The 15,231-nt window shown below is 40.4% G+C and overlaps 1 protein-coding gene across 1 annotated transcript; it reads right to left on the reverse strand.

Annotated features, from left to right (window-relative positions):
* Nucleotides 1-2,139: 2,139 nt before the first annotated feature.
* LOC149322585 (retinol dehydrogenase 7-like) lies at nucleotides 2,140-13,023 on the reverse strand. The gene is made up of 4 exons (XM_089508421.1): nucleotides 12,678-13,023; nucleotides 8,541-8,799; nucleotides 4,124-4,281; nucleotides 2,140-2,766 (listed from the first exon to the last, which is right to left on the reverse strand). The coding sequence occupies exons 1-4, from the start codon at nucleotides 12,988-12,990 to the stop codon at nucleotides 2,549-2,551; spliced, it is 948 nt and encodes a 315-aa protein (XP_089364547.1). The 5' UTR covers nucleotides 12,991-13,023; the 3' UTR covers nucleotides 2,140-2,548.
* Nucleotides 13,024-15,231: the final 2,208 nt, after the last annotated feature.

The raw sequence follows: 15,231 nt of genomic DNA on the forward strand, positions 1-15,231 counted from the left end.
GTCGATGCACCCTATAGGTACATGACTTGAACTTGCTATTTCCAGTCTTCATGCTACAGCTGCAAAGGTTCTTCAGGAAAAGCTGATGAGACCTAGGAGAAAAACTATTTTGGTGGACAGTTTGCAGAAGAGATTATTCAGGAGAAGAACACCTTGCCATAGCCGTTTATACAGGGTGAGCAGATGTCCTCCTTCCCAGGACATGTCCTACATTTCAACTTTCTATCCAGGAGGAATTCCAAAATGCCCTCCATTTTGAGCATGACTAGAAAGCACATTGAGCAGCACCACGTTTCCATGATTGTTCTGTTTCCTTTCGAGACATTTGTTTACTTGGCCGCCTCTCGTCACTGCAAATAGGGGATAGGATGGATCCTTCTAAAGTTCTTTTTTCCTAGGAGGAGCAGCAGACAAGACCTGCCCCCAGAGCTCAGGGCATGTTTGTTTCTTGGAAGGGAAAGGACAGCAAATGTGTTAGGCAACAGTCTGTTTGAAGACATAATGCAATTATTGAAAGGGGTTTTTCCTTAATTTCAGCACAGTGGACAAATAAAAGGAATAATTTATAATGTAGATTCAGTCAAAGGTTTGTTGCTAATAATGTACAATTTTAAGCATTTGTCTTGCTCAGAGTCCTGTAAGCACATTGCAAGCCAGCAAGGTGTTTTAACGAAACTCTGGCGCGTTACAGACGCACACAAAGTACGCGCTCCGCACGTCCTAGGGTTAGAAAGGGGCGTGCTAGGGTTAGGAAGGGTCTCACCTTCCTAACCGGCCCCGTTCCTAGGACGCGTGGAGCGCGTAGTAAATGGCGGCCCCCGTCCACATGGGGGCTGCCATTTTGACGTCTCGGACGCACAGCGCTGGACGTGGCGCGGTGAAAGTGACGCTGCGAGTGTGCGCCTTGCGCCTCATGGCGCCACTTCCAGGGGCCAAAAAGCCTCATGGTCTGGCCGCTGGGGCTTCTCGGCGCAGCTAATGACGGCGGTGGCAGACTGCCTGCTTTAGGGCGGTCTGTAACGCGCCTTTGTTCATCAGAAAAGCATGGGTGAGTACATAATAGAATACAGTATACATAATATAGCTGTAAATAAACCATATGAAATGAATTTATATTTATATTAGTGTTTTTAGCTTTTTTCTCATAATGGCCTATGTTTTCCTGAATGTCCAGCATTTTGTGCTGCCTTGTCCTCCTTTGTGGTTATGACATCTGGCTGCCCGGCATTTATAACTAAAAAACAGATGCTCTCTCAGAAGTCTTCTCCAGGGTTTTCTCACAGCCTGATTCAGCTACTGTCATGTAACCTCCCACCTCGAAAATTCTTGCTCTCTAAGATCAAAGATGCTGGCAGATGATTTACTGAGGGGTGTTATACACATCTGACCACCCATAATCTGGCACCCAAACAACAAAGCTTCACTGGCCTTCAGATGAGCAAGAAGCTCTGAGATCAAAGATAAAACAAAGGCAACTGTTTTTAAAAAGAACCTTTCAGATGCTCATTCATCAAGGTTACTTCCCCATAGGATTTTAAAAGTTGCAGCTGGTATTGTGGCACACACAACCTCTTGACATGTTTTTGGGGTCTTTTTGGAGGATTGCAGTGCTTTTTCTGCAAGATCATCTACACTTTATGTGCTGGCCTTGGAGTCCAGGGAGTGAACACATAATGTGATACTGCTCAGAGATCAAAGGTAAAATGAAGACAATTTTTAAAAAGGAAAAACCTTTCACTGAAACAGGCATGTTTTTAATCTGTTTTAGCTGAAGAGTGAAGTTTTTTGACTTACAGTATGCTTGACGTTTTTTTAAAACCTATGTTTGTCAATCTGTATTCTAGCTAGAGTTTTGTAGAGTTGATCATTCTGGTCATCGGTGTTCTCAGGGTTGTATTGAAAGGGGTAGTGTTTAGTAGGTAGATTAGCAGTAGTGTTTAGTAGGTAGATCAATGCCAGCATTTTAAAAAAGATGATCTTAAGCTTTGGACTTCAAGGAAATTTGCATTATAGGAAAATAAACATGTGACTGTATAGTTATTTAAATATATTTATTATGTAAAACAATCAGCTTATATAGTTATGAATTTTTGTGGGAGGACACAATATCACATAGACATTTTTAGTCCAGGGCTTTTTGAAAATAAACAGTAGTAGAATAAACATTTATCTTTTTATAAGGAATATTGTTTTATAGGGTTCATGACACTTGCAATATATTTACAGCAGTAGAGAATTATCTTCTTATACAACCTCTTTGTATATTTATTTTATGAGACATTATATATCTCACATTTTATTTGTTAAATTATTATGTATCTCATGCAAAATGTTTACATATTTTTAAAAACTTGGTAGGGTCGCTATTGACTCAAGGGCAGTTAAATACAACAACAAAGTATTGTGGCATTTTCAACATATTGTATTAATTTAGAATAGGAAAAATCGTTATGTTAGAGAGCATTTTCCATTGTGTCTGTGAACTGTCATTTTAATTTGATTATGGTGAATTTAAAGTGTGATTGCAATGCATTTTATACAAAATAGTCTATGCTGCATGTGCTGGCTGTGGCATAATGCAAGCCAGCACATAATCTGACATGGCTGTTGGCAAGTAAGACATAGGAAGATGGAAAAACTTTGCATCCCGGCCTACAGAATAGCGTGTATGAGGGTAGCGAGATGTCAAGGCATGTTCTATGGCGTTGGTAACCAGGCAGTTGTTGTTGTTGGCTCTCTTTGTGCGATCCTGGAGTAATTTGCAGCCTGTATGTGAAAAAGAGGAAGGAAAGTAATAGTTTAAGATTAGGTTTGACGTGGATTAGGTCCAGATTGGATCAGTCTGAAGTAATTTTGAGTAACGTGATGCAGCAACAAAAATTAGTTTGAAAAAAAAAAGAGCCAGATGATGTGTCTCCTAAACATTTAAAAATAGTACCATGCAAGGAAGATGACAGAGAGGGAGGAGGTGAAAGAGGAGAAGGCGATATGTGTGTGTTGTGTGCCTTTAGGTTGTTCCCGACTTATGGTGACCCTAAGGCAAATCTATCATGGGGGTTTCTTGGGCCGAGAGTGTGTAACTTGCCCAAGATCACCCAGTGGGTTTCCATGGCTGAGCAGGGAATCAAACTCTGATCTCCAGAGTTGTAGTTCAATGCCTAAACATCTATATAGCATGGAGAGGTAGTTTTTCCTTATTCCCTAGCCTAGGTTCCAACCCGGACAATAATTTCACCAGTACTTTCTAGTCAGTGCTTCAGGGAAAGAGAAGACGGAGAAGAGATATATCAGATATGTGTAATCAGATAGTTTCTTCCTGCCTGGGTTCTTTTGCTAGTTATTTGTTAGCAGCAAGAATGTTTTAAAGGGAAGGAACTGATGAAACCACCTCTGAGACTTCCTTGTCTAAGAAACCTCTATAAAATTCATGGGGTCACCATAAGTCAACATGCGATTTGAAGGCAAATACATGCAACATACTTTGGATATGTCGAAACAAAGATTAAAGATCACTCAGACAGACTCTGCAAGGCTAAATGTCAGCAGTTAATTCCCATTCAAAGGGTACTATGTCTTCACATGTATTACAATGGTGTGAAAAAAAGAGAAAAATCTCAAGGTAGTTTGGGTTTTCCAATACCAGTCAGTGGCAGGTGCAAATATATGGATAACCAAATTTTGAGCCAAGTCTGCATCAGATTAAGTGTAGTCCAAATGAGTTTGAACTGAAATGTGGCCCAATCCAACCCATCAAGAAGGGCTCTAAGCAGCCAGATGACATTTGCATAGCTCATAAAATATCCATGATGCATCAAGAATGAAATTTTAGTGGGAGTTGCTCCTGATCTGTTTGTGTCTGGAGGAGCATGAACCCCCCCCCCACCCCCCAGAAATGACAGTTCTTGGCTCTGTTGCTTTGGGGCAGTGAACCCGTGCTGAGTTTTATCGCAGGCATTGCTAGTTTTATGGGAGCTATCCAAGGGGCTGAACTGTAACTCAAAGAGGTTCATCAACTTGGAAAGCTCACATTAAATGGAGAGTAGTTCCTGTAAAACCTAGCAGAGATTAATCTCCCCAAAGCAATGGAGCAACTGGCCACCTTTAGCATTTCTCCTTTACTCACAGGTCTCCATGTATTGCTGTCCATAGGATTCTTTGGTGTCAGAAGGCACCTGGTTCCATGCTTTCCGGTAGGCCTCTACAATATTGTTCTGAATGGGTGTAGCAAAGCCACCAGGCTCTATAATACTGACTTGAACCCCAAAGGGACGGAGCTCTCTCCTGAAAATAGAAAAAGATCGCTTCCTCCTATTTATCTGTAACAATAACAATCTATAACTATAACAATCTGGGAAGCACTTTGTATATTTACTGTGATAAAGTCCCATCACAACCCCTCAGTGGTGCTTGAGCCCTAAGAATGAATGTGTATAGGATTGAGGCCATCGCAGTCCATCACAAAGTCTCTCAAACTGCAGCCAGCACCAGGGCACAATGAGAGAGAGAGAGAGAGAGAAGGAGATCAGCATGGGGAACCATTAAGCTGACTCATTATTCATATAGGAATTTCTGAATAGGGTAATTAAAGATTTCTGCTTTGTGGCTTTTCTTATCTTACTTTTACTTTTCTTAGTACTTATGTCATCCTCCTTAGTCTACTCTAAATGGTTGTAGCCACAGTATTGTATTTTTCTTTCTCTGAGGTGTTTGTGTCATTGTTTGCAAATCATAGTATAGAATAGAATCACAGAACTGGAAGAGATACCATCAGGTCCAATTCTCTGCCATGCAGGAAAACACAATCAAAGCACCCCTAACAGATGGCCATCCAGCCTCTGTTTAAAACTCTCCAAAGAAGGAGGTTCTGCCACATTCTGAGGGAGTGTGTTCCACAGCTCTGAGTGTCAGGAAATTCTTCCAGATGTTGAGCTTGAATCTCTTTTCCTGTAGCTTGCATCCATTGTTCAGTGTCCTGTTCTATGGAGAATCAGAAAACAAGCTTGTTCCATGCTCAGCATGACATCCCTTCAAATATTTCAACAGGGCTATCATACCATCTCTTAACCTTCTCTTCTCCAGGCTAAACATACCCAGCTCCCTAAGTCTCTCCTATTAGCACATGGTTTCCAGACCTTTCACCATTTTGGTTGCCCTCTTCTGGACATGCTGTAGCTTGTCAACATCCTTTTTGAATTGTGGTGCCCAGAACTGGATGCAGTATTCCAGGTGAGGCCTGACCAAAGCAGAATAGAGTGGTAGTATGTATGACACAAAAATATTTCATCTTCAATTTTGCTTACGTACTTGTGTCCTTCCTTTTTTAATTTTACAGATCCCCCCCCACCTTATCTCTCACTCTCTTTCTCCTCCCTTTGCTAGTAGCTTCTGGTTAAATGTCTTCTTTCTCCCCTCATTTTCCATATGCTTATCTTGTCTCTTCATTCCTAGTTTGTTTCCTACCTTCCTTCCTTCCTTCCTTCCTTCCTTCCTTCCTTCCTTCCACTGTGGCTCATACTTAAACATCATCTCACACAATGATGCAGCCCCTCCCCCCCGACTTGTGTCTTCTCTCTGTTTCACCTGTCAGTCCTTTTATGCCTTGAATAGCTCAAGCCTAAAATCTCTATGGAAGCCAAGATGATCATGAGAAGGCATCACTCATTACAAAAGACAATAATGCAAGGAAAGGTTGAGGGAAATCAAAATAGAGGAAGACCACAAGCTAGATGGAGAGTTAAGGAGATTAAGGAGATCACAAGTATGACTTTGTAGGACATAAGCAAAACAGTGGAGGACACGGAGGCTTGGAGATGTCTCATCCACAGAGTCACCATGAGTTGGAGCTGACTTAGGGGTAGTTAACAACAACAGCAACAAATAAAACTTATCACTGTTAATGCATGCTCTTCTTCTTAATACAAATAAAAGGACATGGTGAGAAGAGTGAGTGTATAACAAGCTGGCCTATGTAACATAGTGGCCTAAGATTCCATGTTGGCTCCAGTCCCAACAAATATTTCAATCTCAGGAGGAGCAGTAAATGTAGTAAACAACACATGAGACCATTTACAACTTGCTGCCCTTTGAAGTCACCCATAATATGTTGCCTGAGATAGCCACCTTATTCTGACTAATGGTATGGCCAGCTCTGACCTACCTGCAAAAAGAAAAAGACTGAGGTTGAACAGCCAGGGGGCTCTTGTTTGAATTTCTGAAGGACTTCTTTCAACCACATTATATCCTGAGCTAAAAAGACTAATGTTATGAATCAGTATAATGCACCTTCCCACGTTCCTAGTATATTTTATCATTCAGTGAGCATTTTGTTACTTGAAATTTAGGGGCCATTCACATTACAATTTACCCCGGTTCTGAAATTGATTCCTGCACGTGAAGTTCATATTCACCCCGAATCCCCCACAAGCGAATCAGAGGCTTGCACACCCGTTCTGTGGCAAATGCCCCTTAGAGCAGGTTAAAAGAAATCGGCGCAAATAGCGTTTCTTTTGAGAAACCCCGGGTTCTGTGGAATATGAACTTGCGCCCAATCATGAACGGGGCAAATTGAGGAAGGGATTTAGGTCAGAGGGTGGGCAAAGGGCAGGGCATTCCCTCCCATCATCAGAAGGGAGGGAGGAGGAGGAGGAAGAGGAGGAAAGAGCCGAAAAAAGGGGAATCTGGATGCAAAGGGGTGACTTTTGGGCTGCAGAGGACTGTCAGAGAGAGATGGGGGTGGAAAAAGTGATGAAGGAGGAGGAGGAAGAGGAGGAGGAGGATGAAGGAGCTGGGAGAAAGAGTCAATGGGCATCCCCGAGGAAGGAGAGGGTCTGAAGGAAGGAGGAGGAGGAGGAGGAGGAGGATTTCCAGGGGGAATTGGGTTGTGGGGCTACGCTGGGGCATGTAGGGAAATCCAGCTGCAGCCTCTTCTATTTCTGATAATTTCCCTTTGATGTGTATTTTTTTTAATTATTTTTGGCAAAAAATGTGCATGTTCTTGGCAATATATATATATATATATATATATATATATATATATATAGATACTGAGCAGGAGCAAGGGTCATTTCAGGGCAGGTGGGGGGGGTGGGGTGACTTTTGGGCTGCAGAAGGCTGTCAAAGAGAGGTGGGGGTGGAGAAAGTGATGAAGGAGGAGGAGGAAGAGGAGGAGGAGGAGGAGAAAGGGGCTGTGGGAGGAAAGGAGCCATGGAGGGGATCCTAAAACGGAGCAGGAGGAGGAGGAGGGCATCCCCGAGGAAGGAGAGGGTCTGAAGGAAGGAGGAGGAGGACTTCCAGGGGGAATTGGGTTGCGGGGCTACGCTGGGGCATGTAGGGAAATCCAGCTGCAGCAGAAGCAGCCTCTTCTATTTCTGATAATTTCCCTTTGATGTGTATTTTTTTTTAATTATTTTTGGCAAAAAATGTGCATGTTCTTGGCAATATACTATATATATATATGATATATAGATAGATACTGAGCAGGAGCAAGGGTCATTTCAGGGCAGGTGGGGGGGGGGGGGCAGAGCATGACAAGCCTCTCCTATCCATCAGGGACCTTTTCCCTTTGATGTGTATTTTTTAAAAATTATTTTTGGCAAAAATGTGCATGTTCTTGGCAATAGATAGATAGATAGATAGATAGATAGATATAGATAGATGGTGAGCAGGAGCAAGGGTCATTTCAGGGCAGGTGGGGGGGGCAGAGCAAGACAAGCCTCTCCTATCCATCAGGGACCTTTCCCCTTTGATGTGTATTCTTTTAAAATTATTTTTCTCTGTCTATTCTATGTGCATAGTCTTTCCTTTGGAATGACAGATGGATTGCGAATGAATGTTACAAACCGAATGTAATGTTGCAATTTGGCAAATTGATACAGCTTTTGCTAGGGCAGGCTATTATTTCCTTTGGAATGACTGCTGGATGAATGTTACCAACTGAATGTAATGCTTCTCTTTCCAATTATGTAAATTGACAAATTGATATAGCTTTTGCTAGGAATTCAGGGGTAGCCTAGAGAGAGCAAAAAAATGCATCCTTTTCTGGCATTCTGAGGTGAGGAATTAATATTATTGATATTATTATTATGATTACCTGTGTATGAGGCATTCTGGGGTGGCAAGGAATGGGGGATACTGGATGCATTAACTTGCATTTGGGGGTTGAAAATGGGGCCAGGGGGAGATCATAACCTGCACCCCCCCCCCCCCCACACACAAAGAGGTTTATTTGACAAAAGGTGTACACTTTGGGGCATTGTGAATGGCTCTTTAAAAAAAAGGAGGGGGGAGGACACTTCCGATGTCCCTGCAAACATCACCTATGACGATTGCTTGATTGACAGCATGCACCCTCAAGTTAAACCCGATAAGGCTTTCGGGTTAAAATGCCCCTCAGTCGTAGTGGGCACTCGCTCATGGAGAGATTTGGGGGAGGGGCATCCAGATCTACCCAGTTCCACCCACGTTAACTGGGCCAGTGGGAATGGGGCCTTAGATGGAGAAAAACCAATCCACATAAAAAGTTACCACTCTAGTGTTTTTACCTTAGGCAGTCAGAGAAGGCTTCCACACCATACTTGGAAAGACAGTAACCTCCTCCAAAGTATGACAGTCTTCCTGCCACACTGGACATGTTGACAATCCTCCCCTTGGCTTTTCTCACCAGGGGCAGCATGTGCACTGTCACATCAATCACCCCAAACAGGTTAATATTGATCACCTTCGTGAAGTCATCCTTGGTCAGCCATTCATTAGGAGCTTGGGGTACTGCTATGCCTGCATTGTTTACTAAGCCCCAGAGTCCTGTATAAAAAGAAAATTTGCAAATTTAAGATTGTCTTTTCATTGTACCCCCTCCTATTTTTGGTAGTCTTTTCAACTCTGTCTCAGAGTTTGGCATCTTCTCAAAAAGCCTTGTGAACTTTGTGAATGGATCTTGCACTTCTAACAGCCTGCTTAATCTTTAACTTAAACTATTTTAATTGATAATGCTCTCTGAGTTAATTGTTGCCTACATTTGCCCATATTAAGAATGAGAAATTGTGAGTTAATGTCTCTTTCATGCTACACATTTATAGCAGTTTGAGACCATGGCCCTACCCTGTGGAATCCTTTTAGCTTCTTGAGGTATTTAGAATGATCTACCAGAGAGCCCTAGTGTTTCCCCAAACTATAAATCCCAGGATTCTGCATGATGCAGCCACAGCATTTAAAGTGGCATCAAATTGCTATAATTATATAGTATGGAAGAGACTTGATTGTAATTTCAAACTGAATTTAATCTTGTGATTTGTGTAATTTAATCTCTCATCTTTTGTCCTGTCCTTTTCAGCTAGCTGTTTTTGGACCACCTTGTGGCATGAAAACTATTAGTAGTCCCAACTGGAGTTGACAAATAGAATCACTTTTTGAATGGTGAATCAATACATAGATAAATCTCATTGATTCATTGGCTCTATTCAAGTTGGGACTAATAATGGATCCAGGAGACATAATACCGAGCATACCATAGATCTCTGTGCATGTGCAGCTTGTTGGTGTGAGCAGCTGGTTTTCTTCAGCTTCACTCTTCCTTTTCTAAAAGCAAGTGAAACAATCCAGGAATGTTTGAACCAGGAATTTCTGAAGCAATCTTGTGATATCTACGATTTTACTTTGTTGTTTCTGAACAAGTCAGGTTGATCAGCCAGCAACCCACCACAACAAAGTGTTGGCAAATTAGTGATATTTGAGGATTAGAGTCCTTATGAATCCTAATGAATATTTTTGCTTGTCGTCCCAAAACTCAGAACTGTATTTGTATGTTCTGTACTCTGATACATCAGATTCTATGCCCTGTAAATATTCTGTTTGATTTTGAAAGGAGAAAATATATTTTTCATAAAGGCCTTCAGTTAATTAAATTTTAATCACACAAGTCATCAATCAGTAATAAATTAGGACTAACTATGACCAAGTTAGTGACAGTCAAGATCAGACTTTGCTTACCTGGCAGCATCTCATTATTTTTAGAGAACTTAAATGATGGCTTAAAAAAAAAAAATTAACACTCAATAGAGGTCTGAAACACACTGCAGAAATAGTCTGGTTTGAGACTGCCCTAGCCCAGTGCTAGGGAATCCTGGGAATTGTAGCACCAGAGCTCCCTGACAGAGAAGGCTAAATGTTTCACAGAACTACAGTTCCCTAGCATTGAGCTAGGGCCGTTAAAGCAGTCTCAAACTGGATTATTTCTGTAGAGTGTTTTGGACCAAAAAAATAGTAAATGGTTAATGCAAATACATTACAATGATTGATTATATGATTACAATAAATAAAGACAATTGATTAAGACAGCAGGTTAGGAATAAACAATATAATATATCATCCCATAAATGAGCATGATTTTTGGATAACATGTTCATCAGTGGGTTCATTTATGTATGGAGTAAAAGGAGCCCAAACGTCATAGAATTTGTTAAGTGTCTGCATGCACTTAGTGTTTCCAGTTTGACTTATAATTTGGAAGTCAGTTTCTCTATTAGAGCCAGATGCCATACCTTGCATTTCTAGCATTTTAATGAAGGATAATGACACCTCTTCCACTTTTTGCTATTACTAATGTTCCCATCAAATGTAGAAAAATGATTAATTCTAAATATGCTATTCTATGCTTGTCCCTGGAAAGAAAGATAAGCCACTATTTTCTGGGATGGACATTATATTTCTACTTGTCACTTTCCGTAATATACAAGAAATCTCTATAGGTAGACAAAATCACCCACATATGCATAAATGATTCTTTAACAAGACACTGCCAGACACTGTTTATTATGGTAATATAGATAAGCTTTAATGGCTTCAGGTACAAATAATATATAATCTTTGGGCTGTGTTCATGTATATGTGATGAATGATTCCAGAGGAGCTTTGCTTCATGGAGATGGTCAGCAGTTTTCACCGATATGAATACCTAAATCATTTTCCCATGGCTGCTTTATTCCAACTCCAGACTGCCAAGATATATTGATTAAAAAAGAATATATTCTAGATACTAAATACTTAACAGTGGATGAGGAGTTAGAAATAAGTTCTTCAAAGCTTTTCAGTGTCTGGAGGCCTGAACTCTAATGACTACATGAGAGATTAAATGAACTGCCTGATATATTTCTCAAATATTAACAATGGCTTTGATCAGGAAAGAGTTCAATGGAGAATGGTAGTTGATAAAAACTTCTCTTTCTGTATATGATGCTAAAATGAAAGAAGGTGAGAGGGAATATATTGAAACTATATTCCCTATGTTCTTTTGGTGCCTGTTTATCGAACCATTTCCTGTATTGCTATGTACTGTATATGTATTATCCTACTTGAGAGTATGTATTTTCCCTGGAAGAAGATTAACCATCCATTATGAAGCCAAGCCCTCCCTCCAGTCCATCTACCTTGGTCCAGGCCTTGGAGGTAGAGAGGAACTGCTGGACCTCTTACCCTTTCTCTCCACCACTCCCTTCTCTTTCTGTGTCATGTCTTTTTAGATTGTAAGCCCGAGGGCAGGGAACCGTCTAACTAAAAAGATTGTATGTACAGCGCTGTGTAAATTTACAGCGCTTCATAAATAAAGGTTAATAATAATAATAATAACTAAACAGAGTTCAGAGTAACTAGTAATAAAACCAGCCTACATGTGTGAGGGTCAAAGGAAAGCAACTCTCATGTGATGGAACCTTAAAAGTGACCCATCAAAGAAGATAAATACAGCTGGCCCTCCACATTCATGGATTCAACCATCCATGGCTTTAAAATATTAAAAAATATATCAGTTCCCCAAATCAAACCTTCATTTTGCCATTTTATATAAGGGACACCATTTTACTGTGCCATTATATTTAATGGGACATGATTTTGGTATCCATGGCTTGCTGGGGTGGTGGTGGTCCTGAACCAAACCCCAGTGGATACTAAGGGTCCACTGTAAGTTGATGTTCAAGGATTCAGAGAATCATATAGAATCATAGAATTATCATAGAAACAGGCTGTCGTAGAGTTGGAAGGGGTCCTAAGGCCATTGAGTCCAATCCCCTATGCAGAAAATCTAGCTAGACCATCCCTAATAGGTAGCTGTACAGCCTCTTTTTGAAAACACCTCAGAAGGGGACACCACCACTTCTCTAGACAATTTAAAACTACTGTGAAACTGCTCCTACTATCAAGACGTTTCTTCTAATGTTCAATCAAAATCTATGTTCCTGCAACATAAAACTAGTAAGCCTGATCCTGCCCTTTAGGGTAGCAGAGAAGAGCCCTGTCCCCTTCTCTATGTGGCAGCCCTTGAAGTATTTAAAGAATGCATTCTTCTCATCCCCAAACAAACAAAAACAGCTTCATTTATATACCACTTCATACTGAACTAACAGTGTCTAAGCAGTTTACTGTAAGCTAATTGCCCCCAACAATCTGGTACTCATTTTGGTGACCTCCTTGGAAGGCTGCAAGCCTGAGTCGAGCTTTGAGCTCCTTAGGCAGCCTTTGCTGGGTCACAGCCTGGGAGCCCTGTGGTTGGTGTCCACCATAGCTCTGGCTTGCATAATCTTCTTTTCAGAAGTAAAATAAGTTTTTCAAAGGGCTTCCATTTCTAAAAACAAACAGACAAACAAACAAACACATCAAACAAAAAACCAGGAGGAAGTCCTCTACTGTACCTTTGTTCCCAACACATTCTTTCACCCACTTAGTTGCTGCTGTCACACTTTCTGTGATGGTGACATCCAAAATGGTGGTTTTCAGCCTCTTCGATGTGGACTTTTCCAGTTCATCTGCTCCTTTCTGGGTGAGACAGGCTGCCAGCACCTGGAAGCCCCGGGCATCCAACTGCCTGGCGAGTTGGTTCCCAAATCCAGAGTCACAACCAGTGATGAAGACGTATTTCTCTGTTAGTTTTTCCACAGTCTGTCTCCCCCTGTACCACCGACGGAGGAAATAAACCCCCAGCAAGGCAGCCAGATAGAGCCACATGTTTGAAACCTACAGGGAAGAAGGAATAAGAGTGGAAGCACCAGGCTGGAGTTTCTAGCAAGTGATCAGTGCAGAATCCAGTGACCCAGAGCTGAGTGCTCTAATTTACTTTAAAGAGAATTGTCCATATTTCTTAATGAAATAACATATTTTCATGTTAGATTTACTATTCTAGTCTTGCAGATAACATCATTGGTGACGTTTCCCTCCCAAGTCAGACACTGATATTATTAACATGTCAAAGCAATGGATAATAGTACATACAATACAAATGGAATCATAAAATACTAATAACACTTAAAAACAATAACTTACAAATTATAAAGGGACAATCATAATAAAAGGATATAATTAAAGTATATCATCTGTACACCAGTAATCCACCAGTGATAAAATTGGATCAGTGAAAAGCATTTGGGTAAAAAGAGAAACATAGAATCGTAGAGCTGGAAAAGGCCACAAGGGCTATCTAATCCAATCCAGTAACATTCTCACACTGGGTGCCACCCGGTGCATGCGGGGGGAACTTCTGAGACAGATCCATATGATAGAGATTTTCATGTTCCATAAGAAAAATATATAACAGATCTTTAACTTGATTTGAAATGACATCTTAAAGCAGCAACAAACTAAATACCAAAATTCAGAAATCATAGGCTACAGCCACCACTAGTGAAGTAAATTGCTCTCATAATTCTTCTTGTCCATGAAAAGAGTGAGAAAAGTTTATTACTGTTCTCCTTGCATATGAAGTGTGAGATATTTAAAATGTCTCATCCCTTACACAGGGTACAACCCAAAGCAACCAGGATGTTCCTAGCTTCCCCTAACTTGCTGTTTATCTGATCTTGAAGTTTTCTCAACAAAGTATTCAAAAAATCAAAAAGATTCAGTCCCATAGTTGAATTCAAATCCCCTTTGGAGTTATTTTTGGATATATTCATAATAATTTAATATTTTAAGGTTTTTTAGGGAGTTTTAACTGAACCAGAGATTTATAAATAGTAGTCATAGGATTTGTTTAAAACATAATTCCTTCCATCCTAAAAATCCAAACTGAATTTCCTATATTAGCAAAAATTTGTCATGCTATTGTATCATGAAACATTTGGTATCATTTGATCTGCTCATTAAAAAGATTTAATTTGATACAACATAAGTAGAATGGTGAGAGAGCCAGCACAGTACAGTGTTTTGATCTTTGGATTACAACTCTGTAGACCAGGGTTGGGATCCCTGTTCAGTCACAAAATCTTACTGGGTGACCTTGTGCAAGTCACACTCTCTCAGTAGAAGGCAAAGGCAAAACCACTCTGTTTGTGTCATCAGCAGATATAATTTTGCAATAAATTCTAGAATAGGCTTCACTATTGACTTCAGTTGAATGGAACACTCCAGTCTTTCTCCAGTACCCTTTCTAGTTTCTCGCCCAAGAATTCCTAGTGAGATTGTAATATTCTTGACAGAACCAGCAAGATTAGGAATGAAAAAGGCATGAAAAAAGATAACTTTCACCACTATGCAGCTCCAAGGACTCTGAACTCTATTGTCCCCTGATGCATTGCCACTAAATAATGACCTTGTAGTTATATTCCCACTCCTATCAAATCTGAGCAATAAAGATTCATGGAGTATGATATAGCCCATGCATGCAGCAATAAACATGGAACAAGATAAGCCTTCAAAGACTAAGGAAAAATAAATAAATAAATAGATAGAATTGGAGGACATTCTAAAAAACAATCTATCACTCTGTTAAGTGAATTTAAAGCTGGCTTTAGGGCACAGAGAAGCATGTCTGTTTTTGGGGACAGCATGAACAAAGGGTTTGGCTTCTGTCATGTTGCAAACTTCTTATAGGAAACTGTTTGGCATCTATGTGAACAGAATTTGGACTATAGGGGACTTGGTCTGATTTAGCATGGCTATTCTAAAATCAGCTGAAAGGCTGAAAAATCACATTTCTGTAAGATTCTGGAAGAACTCTCAAAACTTAACAGAAACTGGGAGAAAATAAAAAATATACAAAAATACAGAATTCAAACACATAGCTGTGTTAGTTTGAAAAATTAGTATGCAAAGGGATCTTGTAGCAACTTTGAGACTAATTGAGCCAAAGAAGTTATAGCATAAGCATAACTCAGATGCATGGAATAAACTGTTGCTCATAGTTTACTCCATGCATTTGAGGAATTAAATTCAATTCTACAAAAGCTCATGCTACCAGCTTTTTTCTTTCAG

This window comes from Sceloporus occidentalis, unplaced genomic scaffold, assembly GCF_023333645.1.
Source record: "Sceloporus occidentalis isolate IW3139 unplaced genomic scaffold, rSceOcc1.0.p SCAF_1, whole genome shotgun sequence".
Taxonomy (NCBI): Eukaryota; Metazoa; Chordata; class Lepidosauria; order Squamata; family Phrynosomatidae; genus Sceloporus; species Sceloporus occidentalis.

Coding starts and splice junctions, on each gene's coding strand:
- LOC149322585 (XM_089508421.1), bottom strand. CDS start 12,990: ATGTGGCTCTATCTGGCTGCCTTGCTGGGGGTTTATTTCCTCCGTCGG. Junction 8,800..12,677: donor AGAATGTGTTGGGAACAAAG/GTACAGTAGAGG, acceptor CTTTTTATACAG/GACTCTGGGGCTTAGTAAAC. Junction 2,767..4,123: donor ACAGCAATACATGGAGACCT/GTGAGTAAAGGA, acceptor TTTCACATACAG/GCTGCAAATTACTCCAGGAT.